Source organism: Pocillopora damicornis, chromosome 10 (genome assembly GCF_964200805.1).
Source record: "Pocillopora damicornis chromosome 10, jaPocDami1.2, whole genome shotgun sequence".
Taxonomy (NCBI): domain Eukaryota; kingdom Metazoa; phylum Cnidaria; class Anthozoa; order Scleractinia; family Pocilloporidae; genus Pocillopora; species Pocillopora damicornis.
Window position 1 is genome coordinate 21,421,534 of NC_142679.1, and position 15,353 is coordinate 21,436,886.

Consider the following 15,353-nt stretch of genomic DNA (forward strand, 5'->3'; position numbering starts at 1 on the left):
TTGGCTCCGCGTGTACGAAATAAACGACCAGGACATGCTATTTAATCATACTTCCAATGCGCACATGACAGACTTGAAAAAAGCATAAATTCTAACAAACTCTTCACAAGTGGAGCATTGGTATCTTCGATGGACCGTGATAACAATGCAGCGGTAAAACCAATATACTGGAAATCATTATTAACAAGCCGATTTACATTTAATACATTTTTCTTCTACAGGATCGAGGCATTACGCAACTGCAGTAACTGCATCAACTTCCTCCACGAAGAAAAGCTCTGCTTGCCAAAGTAGCCACCGGACGAGTCCAAAACAATAGCATAATTTTTAAGCCAAAGGCTTTTTTCGATGACGAATCGAGCTAAGAATTATTGTAAACACTAACTAGCCCTCAGGCGTCATGTAAGCTTTGTTTTTATTTCTACAGTGGTTTAATTAACGGCTGTGAATTTAAAGCACCATAGAGAAGTGTTATGATCGTTAAAAATAAAAATAGGTCGTGTTGGATAATTTATGCTCTCTTTAAAGTCCTTCTGGTAAATTACAATGAAACGATAAAAAAGACGTCAAATGACGACTTGATCTTCATATGCTTACATGCGACAGTTAACATCATTACAGAAATAGAGGTCTGACAGGAAAAAAAAAAAAGGAACGCACGACTCGAAAGCTAGAGCTAGGAAGAGAATCCTTGTACCTAGAAACTAGATGGGCTCTATTACCAACTAAGCTAAGAAACTATAGTAATTGAGAGCGAGACAAAAGTTAATGAGCTCTTTGTTTCCCGTAAAATTTTCCCCGCTCTCAACATGACTTGAATTACAGCAAGAGAAAATAATGTGACATTATTTTATCTTGATTAGAGTTAAAATTGGAAAATCAACTCGGCGTCACTTGTTATCTCATTCCTGAGTCAAAATATGATTTTTCTATTATCAATCATTTGTGATACTTTCACTGGCGGCAATTTCTTAGTTTTAGCCTGAAAATTAGAACACATTTTATTCAATTTGATCAAAATTCGCTCGAAATGTTTAACAAACCTTACTTCCAATGTCTCTTAACAGCATGAATAATAAAAATAACGTGTAAATAGTAAAATGCCGATTGTAATAAATATTCTCAAGAATTCCAAAGACCAATTCAGGTGTTTTTTGTTTTGTTTTCAATTGTCTTTTTTGTTTTTTACTTCTCAGTTTGATTACATTACGTGGGAGGAATTTTTCATTACAGCAATTCAAAAGTTTTCGGTAATATGAACTTGTTTTTTTTGCTTTGTTTTTTCTTTTTTTTGTTACCAATAAAAATAATTTAAAAGAGCTTGAAGCAATAAATCCCTCTTAAACTGAAGAGGTTAACCGTAAATCTAAGATAAAAGCAATTTGTATGCAAACCACTTAAAGTACTTTGTTCAACGCTGAGTCTCCTTTATTTTCATCTGTTAATAAAACAATTATGTTTCCAAGTGTTATCTCAAAAATCGAGTGGTCTCCATAGGTTACCTCGCCAGGTGCCAAAATAAGATTGTTGTCATATAATTTTCTTGCAGAATAAAATACTTAGGTGTTTAAAACAACATTCGGAGGCTAACTTTTTCTTTATTCAGCCATGTTCAGCCCAGGTCACTCGAGGTCTTCTTCTTGTTCTTTAACTGTGGGTGATGGTCCGGATTTTTTAGAGATTACCATCAATGAACCTTGTGTGGATGACGACACCGATTTTATGTTTCCTTCGGGGAAGGAAGAGAAATTTGGCGGGGACAAGGTCGATGCGAATTCAAACATCGGCGCCGCAGATAATGAATCTCAAAACCTGGAAGTAAAAGAACGTCCGCGGTTAAATAAAGCACAAAGTGAAGAAGATGTAGGCGATAACGAAGAGAAACGTTATGAAGAAACAAGGATACATTCAACCGGAGGTAATGAACGCACTAAGCCAAGTTTGGTGACAAGCAAACAACACATCCCTGGCAAAGGAGAGGTGCAAGCTAAGAACTTGGACAAAAGAAAGTCAGTTAAGGGGATCACACCACCAAAGAAAGGAGACAAACTTCCCGAAGTGGGAAGCCATGTAAAAAAACTGAAAGCTGTAACTAAGACTGCAGCAATTTGGAAATCTCGTACTCTGGCAGACGGTTTCAGCGTCGGAATTGATCTTTCGCAAAGTGGAAATGAACGGCCTTCTGCATGCAAGGGAACTCGGCCTTTGTTACGAAATCTCTCGAAAACTAACGACGATTTCTCGAAGAATCATAAGAAAATAGGGCTGCATGACGTTGCGACGAATTGTTATGCCCAAAAGAAAGAATATAGATTAAATTCTCTCGATAACAGGAGGAAATTTGGCCTAGCTAAGCGGAGCGGAGCTAGGTGGCTCAAAAACACCATACTTCACGACAAAACAGAATTACCGCCGATTGATTTCTCGTCAAAGGGCCATTATTCAACGCAATGGAACCCAAAACAGAGCATTTCTCCGTATTCCGAAATCAATATTTTAAAAGAGCACGATACGTTTGAAACGCACAGGAGAAAAGAGCCTGAATTAAAAAGAGTCCTTTTGGAATCTGTTATGCAAACCTTAGAAAAGACTCAGCTGGGTGGAAAGAGCAGGGGTGACTTGGTAAAACATTCTATCTCTTCGCTGCAACAAAACAACGGTCGGGAACGATTTAAGAAGAAAGCGATACCTGTCGTAAAAACTGCATTAGCTTTCAAACATCCTAGCAACAAGTTTATCTGAAAAAGTCGGCGACCGCAATGATACAGCTGTTCTTATATACAAGACAAAACACAACATTTGCCCGAAATATATTGCAGACCTTTTCCAAATGACAATGAAGAAATTGTAAAATGGTTTCCGTGTTTACATAGCCTGATGTAAACACGCGGGAGGTTGGGAGAACACGAGATAAGCGTAGGAAACCACGACGCGAAGCGGAGTGGTTTCCAGCTTATATCGAGTGTTCTCCCAACCTCCCAAGTATTTATATCAGGCTATGTAAACACGGAAACCATTTTACATTTCTTTCATAAAATAACTAATGAAAGAGTAACGAAAACCGTGTTTACATACGCTCATGTAAAATGGTTTTATGGCCAATCAGAGCGCGCGTACTATTTGAATTATTTTATAAACACCAAATATTCACTGAGAAACAAGGAGATCGCCGTGCCCAGATTTAATACAACTACACATGGAAAGCATTCCATCACATACATTAGCCCAAATTTGTGGAGTCTAATACCTAAAAATATAGGAGACCTTCCCGCATTATCTGTATTTAGGCAGCGTATTAGAAAGCTTGATTTAAATTCCTTACTGGCCGACCCTCATTGTTCTGAATGTATTTTATGTCGTACATAATAGACACTTCAGTATTTTATTAAGTCTTTGCATATGTAAATAATATTATCTACTACGTACTTTTTTTATCAATTGTAAATAGTGTTATCAATTTTAATTATAATAAGTATAATAACTGTTTAATTTTTAATTTTAATTTATTCTTAGTGTCACCATTTAGTGGTTCTTTACTGCTATTTCAGTTTGTCACTTAAATAAAGGTATTTATTCATTCATTCATTTACCGCCTTCATCGCAGACCTGTTACAGTAATTGAAGGATTTTGTTTGACTAATAATTCATATGATTCATTCGCCAGATGCTGGTTATGAGGAAGCAGTTATATTAGTAGCGGTTGGTACTTTTTGGTTCAGTTCATCAGGGATTACTTGAACAATTTAAACAAATACTGAGACGTTTATTGGTCTGTGTTATCCATATATACAGCTGCACGAGAGCAGTAAACGGCTACTACGTAATCCATAGGCAAGTATTACAAATCTATGTGATATGTCTGTGATCCATTACTGAACAGACGCACGGCAACTTGGAATCTATTTGTTTTATATAATAAAGAATTAAAATAGACGGAAAAAAGTTTTAATGATGACGTCATCTATACGTCTGTCCTTCAATAGATCATAAGTGAGAACCAATCAGAATGCGTGCACAACTTAGCTTATTATATAATTATAATGACACACTTTTTTGCTTAGGTGAGATTTTAAAGGCTAAAGGTTCCTGGAATGGGTACACTTTCGAAAATATCACTCAGTGGAGTCGTGTTTCGAATTTCCATCACTTCACTGCTCGTTCAACCTACAAAACAATAAGTGCAGAAACATTATCGCAAAGGCAGTTGGGTAAAACTCCACTTTGCACTGAGGGAGGAGATGGAGGTGAAGACGTAGACCATCGATCGCCAGGCTTTTTTTAGGAACTCAAAGGTTGCTCCAGGCAAAAAAGTTTTAAGCTAACATATGATTTCCCCGACTAAAGTTGCCTGCTTGATATTGTAACGATTTCGTAGTGAGAAATTCTATCTTGGTCACTCATAGGAGCTCGAGTTAAAGAGTTAAGACAAAAAAAAATTTGATAATCACAAAAAGGCCATGTTAACAGGGCACAGTTGTAGCCAACAAATTTTTACTCGGAGAGTGAAATATTGCTTAAACTGATGTAATTCCCACAAATACAAATTAAATAAGTGCACAAGTCCTCTAAAACTGCAAAATAGTGTTCTAAAGTCGCCAAAGATTTGCCTGGTGCAATCGAGATATTGAGTCATAAATATCTATATTCAACATTATAGGTAAAGACAAGCATAGTTACTTTTATTTTCAAACTGGAGTAGTCTGCACTTCCGGTGAAGTTCGCTCGCTGTGTGAGCTGAAAGAATCATGATCCAATCTTCTTTTCTCGCTTGGAAGATAGGCTGGCTTCTGGCGCGGAAAACTACAAAATATTTTCTGTGCCGCTTTTCTAAACTGCGGCATTTTTAAGGCAAATAAGAAAGGGTTAACCAGAGAGTTTCCGTAATGAAGTATCTTGGTGGAAAACACAGCCTCTATCTCTATGCTCACTGGGTGAAACTCATTGACTATGTTCAGGACTATGAACGGCAACCATGTTGAAAGTGATGTCAGAGTTAAGATTGTTACAGTTACATTTAATCGTCTTTCACGGCTTTGATTCAAGCGCTTGGAACTGAAGAACAGGACTTTGACCCAGATAACAATGTACGAGGAGCCGATGGTAACCAGCAGCATACAAACAATTGGCATCCAGGTGTATAGAGAGTTAAATTTTTCTCCGAGATGAATTCTAATTCCTGGAAGCACAGCGGAAATAGCCCATAATAAGAACGCGATGACTGTGTATGCGAAACGTTTTGTCTTTCTATACTTGGTGGGGTATAACGTTGAGTAAAGTCTTTCCACAGCGATGGCGGAGAGGAAAGCGATTGAAGAAATCCCGGAGAACATGTCCAGGAATATGCTCATAGAGTACAAAGTGTGTTTGTACTTGGAAAACGGCCATAAGTTGTAAAATCCTCCTAAGATGTAAACAAACAGAGGCGCCGCAAGACCTCCCACGAAAAAATCAGCAACGGCTAAGTTCATTAGGAAGTAATGGCGATGTTGTCTGCGTAGCTCTATGGTCTTGGCAAAGACTGTGATAATGAACAAGTTTCCGATTGCCACAATGACAGATTCGACCGCAAACGCAGTACACCATGCCGTGACGTCAGAAGTAGTCATGAAACTCGCTGTTCCCACGGCAATGTGTTGAGAGGAATTGTTCATGATTAGGAGATGATTTCTAATCTGAAATTGAATGTAGAAAGTTATCTCATGAGGTGGTTCACATTTAAGGCAATGCTCTTTTCTAATAATGAAAAAATTCTAGAGCAGGCAGAAAGATGAATTAGATTTGGTTAAAATTTGCGTTGAAATATTTCAGTCATAAGATTAAATTAGACACCGCTCGAGCTTTTATAAAAGGTGAAATCACCAATACAGTTATTAAAAGCAATTCATTAAATTGTACTTTCACCGAACCATTATCTGAAAGTGAAAGGGAATTTTTCAAAACGAAATTTTAAAGTTCCCCTGACATTTTGTCTTTTTATAATTCCTGATAAATACTCTTGGGTCAAACCAAAAACCAAATGTTTATTGCATCATGTAGGTACAAAGAGGTTTGCTTTTGGCGTTAGGATCCCAATTACCTGTTACTGACAAGAATAAACTAACCAAAGGCTCTGTCTTTTTTCCAGAAACGCAGCAATTAACTTCCAAATTTTTCGTGACTGATTCCTAATTTACTTCACACAAGCACAGATTTCTTAATTGAAAGAGTCCTAAATGGGGTCTCCTTCCGATTAAATGTTTACGTTTCGAGTCGTTTTAAAAAATGACACGATATGCACTCAAGCTGAGAGGAAATTCTGTGGAGAAAAAAGACATCAAAGGAAAAAACTGAATCAGCGAAAGGAAATCTGGCCAAAGGTGAATAAGGAGCATTTAAATTCTTGAAATGAATATCAAATTTTGTTTACCTTTTTTTACGACGGTAACCGCAGGAAAGTCTTCTGGTAGAATGTATCGGCAATAGTTTTTTGGGTGAGCTCGGTGTCGTGTTTCAACCTGCAAAAATTGAAAGACGATTTTTACATCGACTTTTTCTTACCAAACCTATTTAAACTTTCAGTGTGGAGCCATGGGAGAAACTTAGCATTTATCATGGTGATAAAACCATTCTAATATTACGAGTTTCGTTGAGAAAATGACTGGTAAATATTGCAGATACACAAATCTTTTGTATTACCTACCAGACCTTACTCACTTGATACTTGTGGTGACAGTGCCAGCGATTAAGCCAATGATTTCTCTCAAGCAAAACACAAACTATTCAGGACTGAGATTAGAGAGATTTTTTTAATTTCCAGTCGTTGCGTCTGTGGCTTTGTTTTTCTTGTACATTTCCCTCTCACTTCGCACACAATGAAAAAAGAAATACGATTTTTCAAATTCAAATCCGCCTTCGGAAATCACTCCACCGTCTCAGTTTTGACAGACCGCAAACAATGTCTTAAAATACCAGGTGATTGCTACATCCGCTTGCTGATTTCTCTTTGTACTCAAATCTCTTTCAAAATTCCGCCAGCATTCTATTTTAAGGAAGCTGTATGTAACTGATTGTGCATGTCTAACTTGCAAGGCCGGTTGGACCACAATGTCAGAGCTCAGTGGATTTACAAATACACAATAAGACCTTAATTCTACATCAGTGTAAAAGTGGTAATGTCGTTTTATTAACGTGATGTGTGCAAGATTTGTTTTGCTAGCTGTCGTGGGAGTGGAAAAGAGTAGATTTACTGCAAAGATATTTATTGACTATTTATTTGGTCTACAGTTTTGTGGATGGAACCGAAACTCAGCAGGTATCGCCGATCAGACTGAATGTTTTGTTCGAGGTATTTCATGCATACAAACATGTTTGGAATACTTGCAGTAAATATGTTTTAAGCGACCTATTTCTAATGAATGATCGACCGGAGGCCGTTTTTTTGTATTCCGGATATATCAGACTGAATACTCCGAACTGGAAAAAAGGCGTCTCGTATGTCTTTCATCAGACCAGAAATTCCGGTTTAAATAAAAGCGATTTTTCAATGAGGAGATTGCAACTGAAACACAAACCAAATATGATAAAAAAAAAAGGTGAAATTTTATACAGTGTATTTTACAGATACTCCATTGGCGTTTATTTATCATCTTTGAATTTTTTCTTTCATTTGAAGTTTCCGGTATTTCACGCTGCAGGTCTTCAAGTTTCTCCTTATTCGCTGAGATATTCTTTAAGTGGTGCCTAAACCTCTCACGAGGTTCATAAATTTACGAGTTTGACCCAAGAATGCTTATTGAAAACAGGAATTAAATTCAAAAGGTAAAGACCTCATTGTCTTCAGCAATTTATGAATTCTTAGAAAAGAGGGAGCATAGTTTGACTGACCTTGACTTCCGTATAATAATATTCACTGCTACCAATGACATTTCTTTCCCATACTTCTCTCGCTAAGAAGATCGGACTATTCGAGCTCTGCATGCAATAAATATTGTTAAAAATAGAAGGGTAACCACAATTAGAAAAAGGTCATCTTGATTAGAGCGTTTCCGTGGTTAAAAATATTTTTAAAAAAACGCAGGTATGCAGATCAAAGTCTTAATAAAACTGAGCTGGGAAAGCGACATGGAATTTTGTAAGAATTTACTTGACTGTAAGGCAAGGAACAAGGAACTGTTTTAAAATTTAAGAAGTTTGTTTCTTTTTCGCGACGGATTAGATATTCAAGAAGAAACTGATTTTAGCGTGAATTCAGTTAGTTGACGAATAATGGTTATTTAGAAATGGTCTAAATTCACTTACTAGTCTGTGGCTTCTGCATTGTTTTTATTCATTCTGAAATCACTATTCATGAAATTATTTCATAGTACGATTCAAGGGAATATGAGGCTCACCTCACGAAAATCCCATCATGAATACCGGTTGTACCAGTTTAAAACGAGATCGGACAAATTCGTCTTTAGACTTACCTTACTGGTGAGATTTTCGTTCTGCAGCATATACTAGTGATTTTTTGCGGTAACAACGACTCTGGATATAGGAGAATGTTTTTGTCTTAAAATATGAACGAAAAATTCATGATAATGAAAAGTTAAATAATGATAGCGAAATAACAAAACAGAATGAGTCTATAGGCAGCCAATCAACAACGTAAGACATATACTTCCTAAGACCTCACTGTTAATCATTGAACTTCCTTTTTCAGATTTTAAATATTTTCAGTTCCTTTTTTCATAGAATTCATTGGTTATTTCCATGGTCTAATAATTTTACAATCACCGTGTGGACTTAGCATCTGAATGTTGCATTCCATGTTTGTAGCGCAATCGCTCCGACATGCAATTGGTAAGGTGATCCCTTCAAATCTTTGTATCGATCAAAAGAAAATGTAATACAAACGAGTGCAATAAATTTGGCGATCTGGATATGAAGAAAACTCGACAAAATACAGATTAGTTTTATTTTGCGGTAGCAATGACTCTGAATGCAGCAGAATGTTTTTGTCTTAAAAATATGATCGAAGAATTCATGATAACGAAAACTTAAGGAATGACAGCGAAATAACAACACTAAATGAATCTATAGGCAGCCAATCAACAACGTAAGACATACACTTCCTAAGACCTCGCTGTTTATCATTGAATTTCCTTTTTTCAGATTTTTAATATTTTCAGTTCCTTTTTTCATAGAAATCATTAGTTGTTTCCATGGTCTTATAATTTTTACAATCACTGTGCGGATTTAGCATCTGCATGTTGTAGTCCATGTTGGTAGCGCAGTCGCTCCGACATGATTGGTTATGTGATCTCTTCAAATCTTCTTGTCGATCAAAAGTAAATGTAATATAAACGAGTGCGATAAATTTGGCGCTCTGAATATGAAGTAAACTCGACAAAATAAAGATTTGTTTTATTCGTATCGCATCAGTTCGTTAATTTTATCTAACACTAAGCGTATGCGCGTTTCAGAAATTTCAGGTCTCCATAGCAACGCTTTAGTTTAAATGAACAATTTCACAAAACTTTCGCCGTTCCGTACTGTATGTATTTCTCAAGTTGTAGGATCTGATTTATTCTTAAGAATCACGTGCACGTTCGAGTGACAATCGACGATCTTTTCATACACCTTGAGGCAAATCAGATTCAACTCAGTGAAAGAGACAAAACCATTTTCAATTTATGTGCGGTGTTTATGGTTTGATGTTATCAATTTCTAGGAGCAGGTGGTCATCAGCGTGAAAAGTTTAAGCACGTCTAAATATCTGTCTTGGGACGATGTGCCCGTTTTCCACAGCGCCCAGGGAAAAATATAACATTGGAAATTTTTGGCGTCAGCGTTTCTGACAACGGTTGATATTTTGTTTGAATCGCTACTGGAACATGTAACTTGACTTGAATCTCAATATTAAATCAAAAATTTATTAATTGAAGAAATATATTTATATAGAGAAGTGAGTTTACCCTTCAATGAACTCTTTTCTTTATGAACTGTCTAAAAGTGTACCACTTCATGAGAAAACTGAACAAAAGTATGACATAAAGGAAAATAAAAGTTTGCAATGAAAACGTACTTAAAATGAAATAGCAAATAGATTTTTTAAAGACCGAATGCCTCGAATAACAATGACACGAATTGGAATTTTAAGTAGAAAATAAGTAGTCCGTATGTTTTCCATTGATGTTTTTTTTTTTTGAAAGGAAAAAATATCTGTTTAGTTAAGGTAAAAATACCAAGAAGAGCTCTAAGTAGGAAGAAATAGGATAAATTCGGGCGACAAAATAATTTCAGTAAGTGCATCGCTATCTTTACAGTGGACGCCGAGCAAGTTTTCTATTTTTTATCACAAATTTTAGTCTGGTACTCAAGAAAAGATTCTGAGTGATAATTTTGAATTAAAGTAGTCACTGCAGACACAATAATGTTGTTACCGCTCTTACCTTGACGTTACCCTGGCTTTCTTTCAAATAAAATGATGAAAACTCTTCTGTCGTTTATTTGACATTTGCATAAACCAAGCTTGCATTAATTGTGGTCTAAACGCGATAGGAAGAGGCGGTGAGTTTGTTTGTCAATCACAGTTAAATGACAACTAAGAATGAAATTCATTTGACTTTTCTTTGCTTCCAAAGGAGAGCTTGCAAAAAAATATTGGAAATGACTACCTTGCACGCAGAGTTGAAAGAAAAACAACTTAAAAGCTAAGGATGTTTGCGTGTGGTTTTTCAAGGTGAACAATAACGCTGGTATTTTATTCTGTGAACGGCTGACCGCGGATTCCTTATGATTCACACCACTCACTGACAACAGATGCATTCACAAAAATTTAATTATTATCTTTGTGTTTAATGCAGAACGTGACCAGAATTTGCCAAAGCAATTTAAATTATGAGCTAGGCGAATTTTTCAATACTGAGCAGCTCAACAAAATTATAGTTCAACCAATTTCGTTTCGTCTCTTTCTTTATAAAAGTAACAGTTTAGAGTTAAGTAAGAAAAAAATTTAAACGAAGACTTGTTTTCGGAAAAATAAATGGCGGAACACAGATATAATGCTTCCGTTGATTTTTCAGTTTTGGGTTGTTTGGAAACCGGAGGTGCAAGAGAGGGCAAGATAATTATTGTACTGGTAGTATTTAAGGAGCTTATTGGTTGATGAAGATTGCATTCATATTCAAAGTAAACATGTAATCTAGAGTTGTATATATCAGTGTTACTTTCTGAGGAATTAAAATTAAGTTCACAAAGGATACCCAATTGCGTTCATAAGGAAAATATGTAAACCAGACAAATCTTAGGATTTTTGCGATGGCTGTGAAAGCCAAAATTACAACGTTCGCTAAAATGTGGTATATACCTGTAATCACCACAAAGGTTTAATGTCTGCGATCCCAGTGACTACAGCTGTTTGAGAGGATCATAATTAAAGAACCAGGTTACAATTTTCAACTAAGAGGTATTTCAAACCCTCGAGCAGTTAGTTATCTGAATCAGATAACTAACTGCTAAATTCACCTTTTCAGAATTTCTCACAGTTCTAAAGATAGATATTCCCTCACATGTTTTATCATTTATTTACCTAACTGTTTTGTTTATATGTTTGTTTGTTTTTTTTTTATCATAGAATAATTCAATTTTAACTTTCTGTGCTCTCTGTGCCCTCACCTAATGACAACATTGGTCTTGTGGCATATACATCAGTGAGGGTGTCATTGAGTGATGAATTCCGCGCGTTTAAAAAATTCGGTCTCTATTAAAATAAGACAAAGTAAAACTGCCTGCGATCTTTCAATCCCCAAAGAAGTGTAAATGAGCGTGTCGATTTCAAAGCGGTGGTACCTTTGGTTTGCAAGAATCGATTCCAACCTTAGGCAGTGTTCACACTTGGTGCCCGGGCACTAGTACCCGGGCACCGGCACAAAATGGTGCTGTGTTCAGACACACGGTACCCAGTCTTAAGATATGTTCACATTCAATAAACAGAGCACACGCTCACTATTGAAATCTCGAGTGGGACAAGGAATTGTGGGTACGAAAACAAGTGGTTTGTGGGTAAAGTGCCAGGGCACCAACGAAAAATGTGTTCACACAAGGACTCAGCGCCCAGTTTAGTGCCCGAGTACAAGGTCGAGACCTTGTACTCGGGCACCGGCACCGTGCCCGAATTCTGGCGTGGGTACCAGGAAAAAAGGTGTGTTCACATTGGTGCCCGGCGTAGAATAGAACCCGGGCACGGTGCCCGGGCACCAAGTGTGAACACTGCCTTAGACATCTTGGAGTCAACAACGCAGGCACGCTCGATCAAATAGCGAGGGAAAGGTGAATTGTTTTAGATACTGAAAATGAGTAATTTGCTACTGTAAGCTACCTTGTTTGAGTTGATTGATCTGTAAATAATTGCATAGTTTGTTACGAGCAAACGAGCTCAAAAGCGAACCACTTTGTTCATTCACTTCCCAACTGATTGAATTTGCTTTTAGCCGGTTCAGCTTGCTGTTGTAAAGCATTTTGCTAAGCAGTGTTCGCACTCGAAAATAAAAAAAATTAAGGTATTTACAAAGCGATTCAAGGTACTCACAGAATTGCCAAGGTCCAAATTAGCGAGAATCAGTGAAACCTCTTGTAGCCTTCTTTAGATCTTCGCTGTGGTGCTATGATAGAATCAATTTCATCAACATTGTCTGTGACCCAAGTGACACAATTTATAATCGTGTACTCTATGTTTACATTTGCATTTTCTCTATTTATATGTATGTCAGCCACAAATATCCCCTACTATTAAGTACATCACTCTTGAACACTGGCGTAGTTTTTCCAAATTAGCCGAATATATATCGCTAGGACTAAAAAGGAGTTACGATCGCGATTTATCCTTAAATTGGACGACTCAAAGGCCTATTGTCACAACTACTTGTGCCGACGGCGAGGTGCAAGAAACTCTTTAATGGATTACTTACGGTCCTTGTAAGAATAAAAAAGCCTTTTACCGTCTTGAATTGTAGCATTGTAAAATATGATAATTGTATTGTTATCTTTACTTTTTCAATCAATTGTGTCAAACAGCTCGTTAAATAGCTAAGGAAGACGTTGACATTGGACCTTGTTAGATAAATAGTTTTAGTTTTGAGATAACATAGCCTATATTCACTCAATATTTTTCTTTGGTTTTGATTGGACAGCATGGCCTAGTACTTTCAATCTCATTAGCAATTGAAATTTACTGCTTAATTTCCAAGGGGCTCTAATTCTGTTCGATTTGGCGTGTTTGACGATAAGCATGTTTTGTCATAAGTATATCTTTTTTTTCTGTACTTACGCAGTTAACACTCCGCCGTTAAGGCATTCCAAATTCCTATGCAGTCTAGAAATCGCTCACATAAATACGCACTAGGTTGTCCGATGTCGAACGATATGATTTATGTATAACACTCCAGCTTGTTTAAGTATTCAAAGCGAAGTCGTCTGAATTGCGTTAAAGACAGGAAAAACGTCAGTTACATTTCACTAATTAGTTTGACGTTCAAAGCGAAGTCGTCAGAATTGTGTCAAAGACAGAAAAAACGTCAGCTACCTTTCACAAATTAGTTTGACGTTTAGCTATTTTCTTTCATTTGTGATCAGAGTTCATTTTAATCGCAAACATTTGAAAAACTCAGTGACTTATTGCTTTGTTAACACCTCGGGAAAAAAAACATTGACGCGGTGGTGTAAATCTCGAGAAGTGTAAATAATATCGATCTTTATAATGTTCGCGGCCTTTCAGATTTCAGACTGTCTTTTGAATGCAATCCCTAAAGATTTTTGACTCGAGCAGGCAGAAAAAAGCGACTGTCTTTGGTGGGCGAACGAATCATACAAAAATTAAAATTTATCGACGAGTCACGGATAAATACGTGATCAGATGGGTGAGCATATAATCCAGAAATGGTCTACACAACAAACTATTTAAGAGAAAATCCCTTTTGTTTGAGGGAAAATTCGGATCTTACCTTAGAAGATCAGTATAAGAGAGCGTGCGTTTTTGCCTTTCGTATTTCTGAGTCGTGGTCTCATCGTGGATTCTAAGTTAAAATTGTACTAATTTATGTATGCATGAATGCACTCCTTCTTTTATTTAGTTAATTTACACACGTCCCGGGAATTATACGGTTCTTTTGTGGTATTATTATTTCAAATTTATGAAGTTAATGAAAAATACGAGCGTTTGAAAGAAATACAATAGTTTAATCCAATAATTTGGGCAATCATCAGATCCTCTGAACGTTAGTGCGCAGATATGGACCACCGGTCTCTTCATAAAATAATGCAAAACAATTAAGTTGTTTGCCACGAATTGACTGATTTCAAAAATGCCCTTAACTTTTTACTTGAGAATGGCGTTAGGTAAAGCACATCTCACTGGTAGCATTAACAGTGATAATATTGAAACCGTCATATCCAAAGACGGTGTCTTTTCAGGGACAGAATCGATGTTGACCACGGTAGATGAACAATCGTGACTATGTGCCTAACCAATGATGAAAACATGCGCCTGGGAAAGCCTCAGCCCTTAGCTTGATTTGAAAACTGACAAAGAAAAAAAAATCATTCGAACTTTGATCAGAAAGACTCATAACTGGTCTGAGAAAATAAAAATTGTTCAGATAATTTGTCAACAGATCTGAGGGAAATCTGTATTATAAAATGAAATCGAATTAAAAAGGCGTAGTTTCTGACGAGAACATTTTCATTCAAGGCTGGTTATAAATCACGAATCAACACGGTCTCCTTCTTTCAGAGAATATCTGATCGAAATATGAAAAATGTACCAGGTGGTGTTGTTAATATATAATATAATTATAATATAATTCATAAGACTTTTTCGGCATCATCAGCGTTTTTTTCGTCTTGTTTGTTATTTACGTTTATGTCATTCGCTTTTTCAATCAAGAGGAAATATTTGCATTTGTCAGGACAAAGGCTTTTTTTTTTAAATTTCAATCCTTTTGCCATTTTCTCGAGCTTTCTCCAAGGGGAAACTAACTGTTGGAACCAAAGTCGTTTGCGTAGAGCTTGTGTCCATTGTAACATGCCTAAGCCAATAGTATTCCCGACCCTAAGGTGCTTTTGATCTGTGCTACAGTTTATGAGTCCTAAAAAACGAAACAGACGTTGTTCTGTTTGCACAGAGACTTATTTTGTGCTCCTAGATCAGATCTTGGAACATGGGTTCCACATGAAAGCCCTCTCTAGTTTGAGCTTAGTTATTAAATAAATGATTTTCGCAATGCCGGTTTCATGCACGGTTGGGTCAAAAATAAGAAGAAAACAGTGACGTAGATTAGGAATAACAAAATGAAAATAAATCTGAAGCTACATCTGACTTAGAAAGAGTATGTTAA

At 36.6% G+C, this 15,353-nt stretch overlaps 2 protein-coding genes across 14 annotated transcripts; one reads left to right on the forward strand and one right to left on the reverse strand.

The window, feature by feature from the left end:
- Positions 1-588: 588 nt before the first annotated feature.
- On the forward strand, positions 589-3,207 carry LOC113674523 (uncharacterized). Its single transcript, XM_027191004.2, has one exon. The coding sequence runs from the start codon at positions 1,609-1,611 to the stop codon at positions 2,740-2,742; it is 1,134 nt and encodes a 377-aa protein (XP_027046805.2). The 5' UTR covers positions 589-1,608; the 3' UTR covers positions 2,743-3,207.
- On the reverse strand, positions 3,167-14,043 carry LOC113674854 (RYamide receptor). 13 transcript variants are annotated; one of them, XM_089185435.1, is made up of 8 exons: positions 12,551-13,470; positions 10,413-10,508; positions 9,936-9,993; positions 8,445-8,505; positions 7,864-7,950; positions 6,407-6,494; positions 4,678-5,672; positions 3,167-4,164 (listed from the first exon to the last, which is right to left on the reverse strand). In XM_089185435.1, exon 7 carries the CDS (start codon positions 5,649-5,651, stop codon positions 4,686-4,688), a length of 966 nt encoding a protein of 321 aa, XP_089041561.1. In that variant the 5' UTR covers positions 5,652-5,672; positions 6,407-6,494; positions 7,864-7,950; positions 8,445-8,505; positions 9,936-9,993; positions 10,413-10,508; positions 12,551-13,470; the 3' UTR covers positions 3,167-4,164; positions 4,678-4,685. The 13 variants fall into 13 exon arrangements, with proteins under 13 accessions (XP_089041561.1, XP_089041558.1, XP_089041567.1 ...); XM_089185432.1 differs by having other exon boundaries at positions 6,407-6,840; positions 12,551-13,466; XM_089185441.1 differs by lacking the exon at positions 9,936-9,993 and having other exon boundaries at positions 12,551-13,955.
- Positions 14,044-15,353: the final 1,310 nt, after the last annotated feature.

Bases quoted from the DNA above. Each gene is read 5' to 3' on its own strand.
- LOC113674523 (XM_027191004.2), top strand. From the start codon at position 1,609: ATGTTCAGCCCAGGTCACTCGAGGTCTTCTTCTTGTTCTTTAACTGTG.
- LOC113674854 (XM_089185439.1), bottom strand. From the start codon at position 5,651: ATGAACAATTCCTCTCAACACATTGCCGTGGGAACAGCGAGTTTCATG.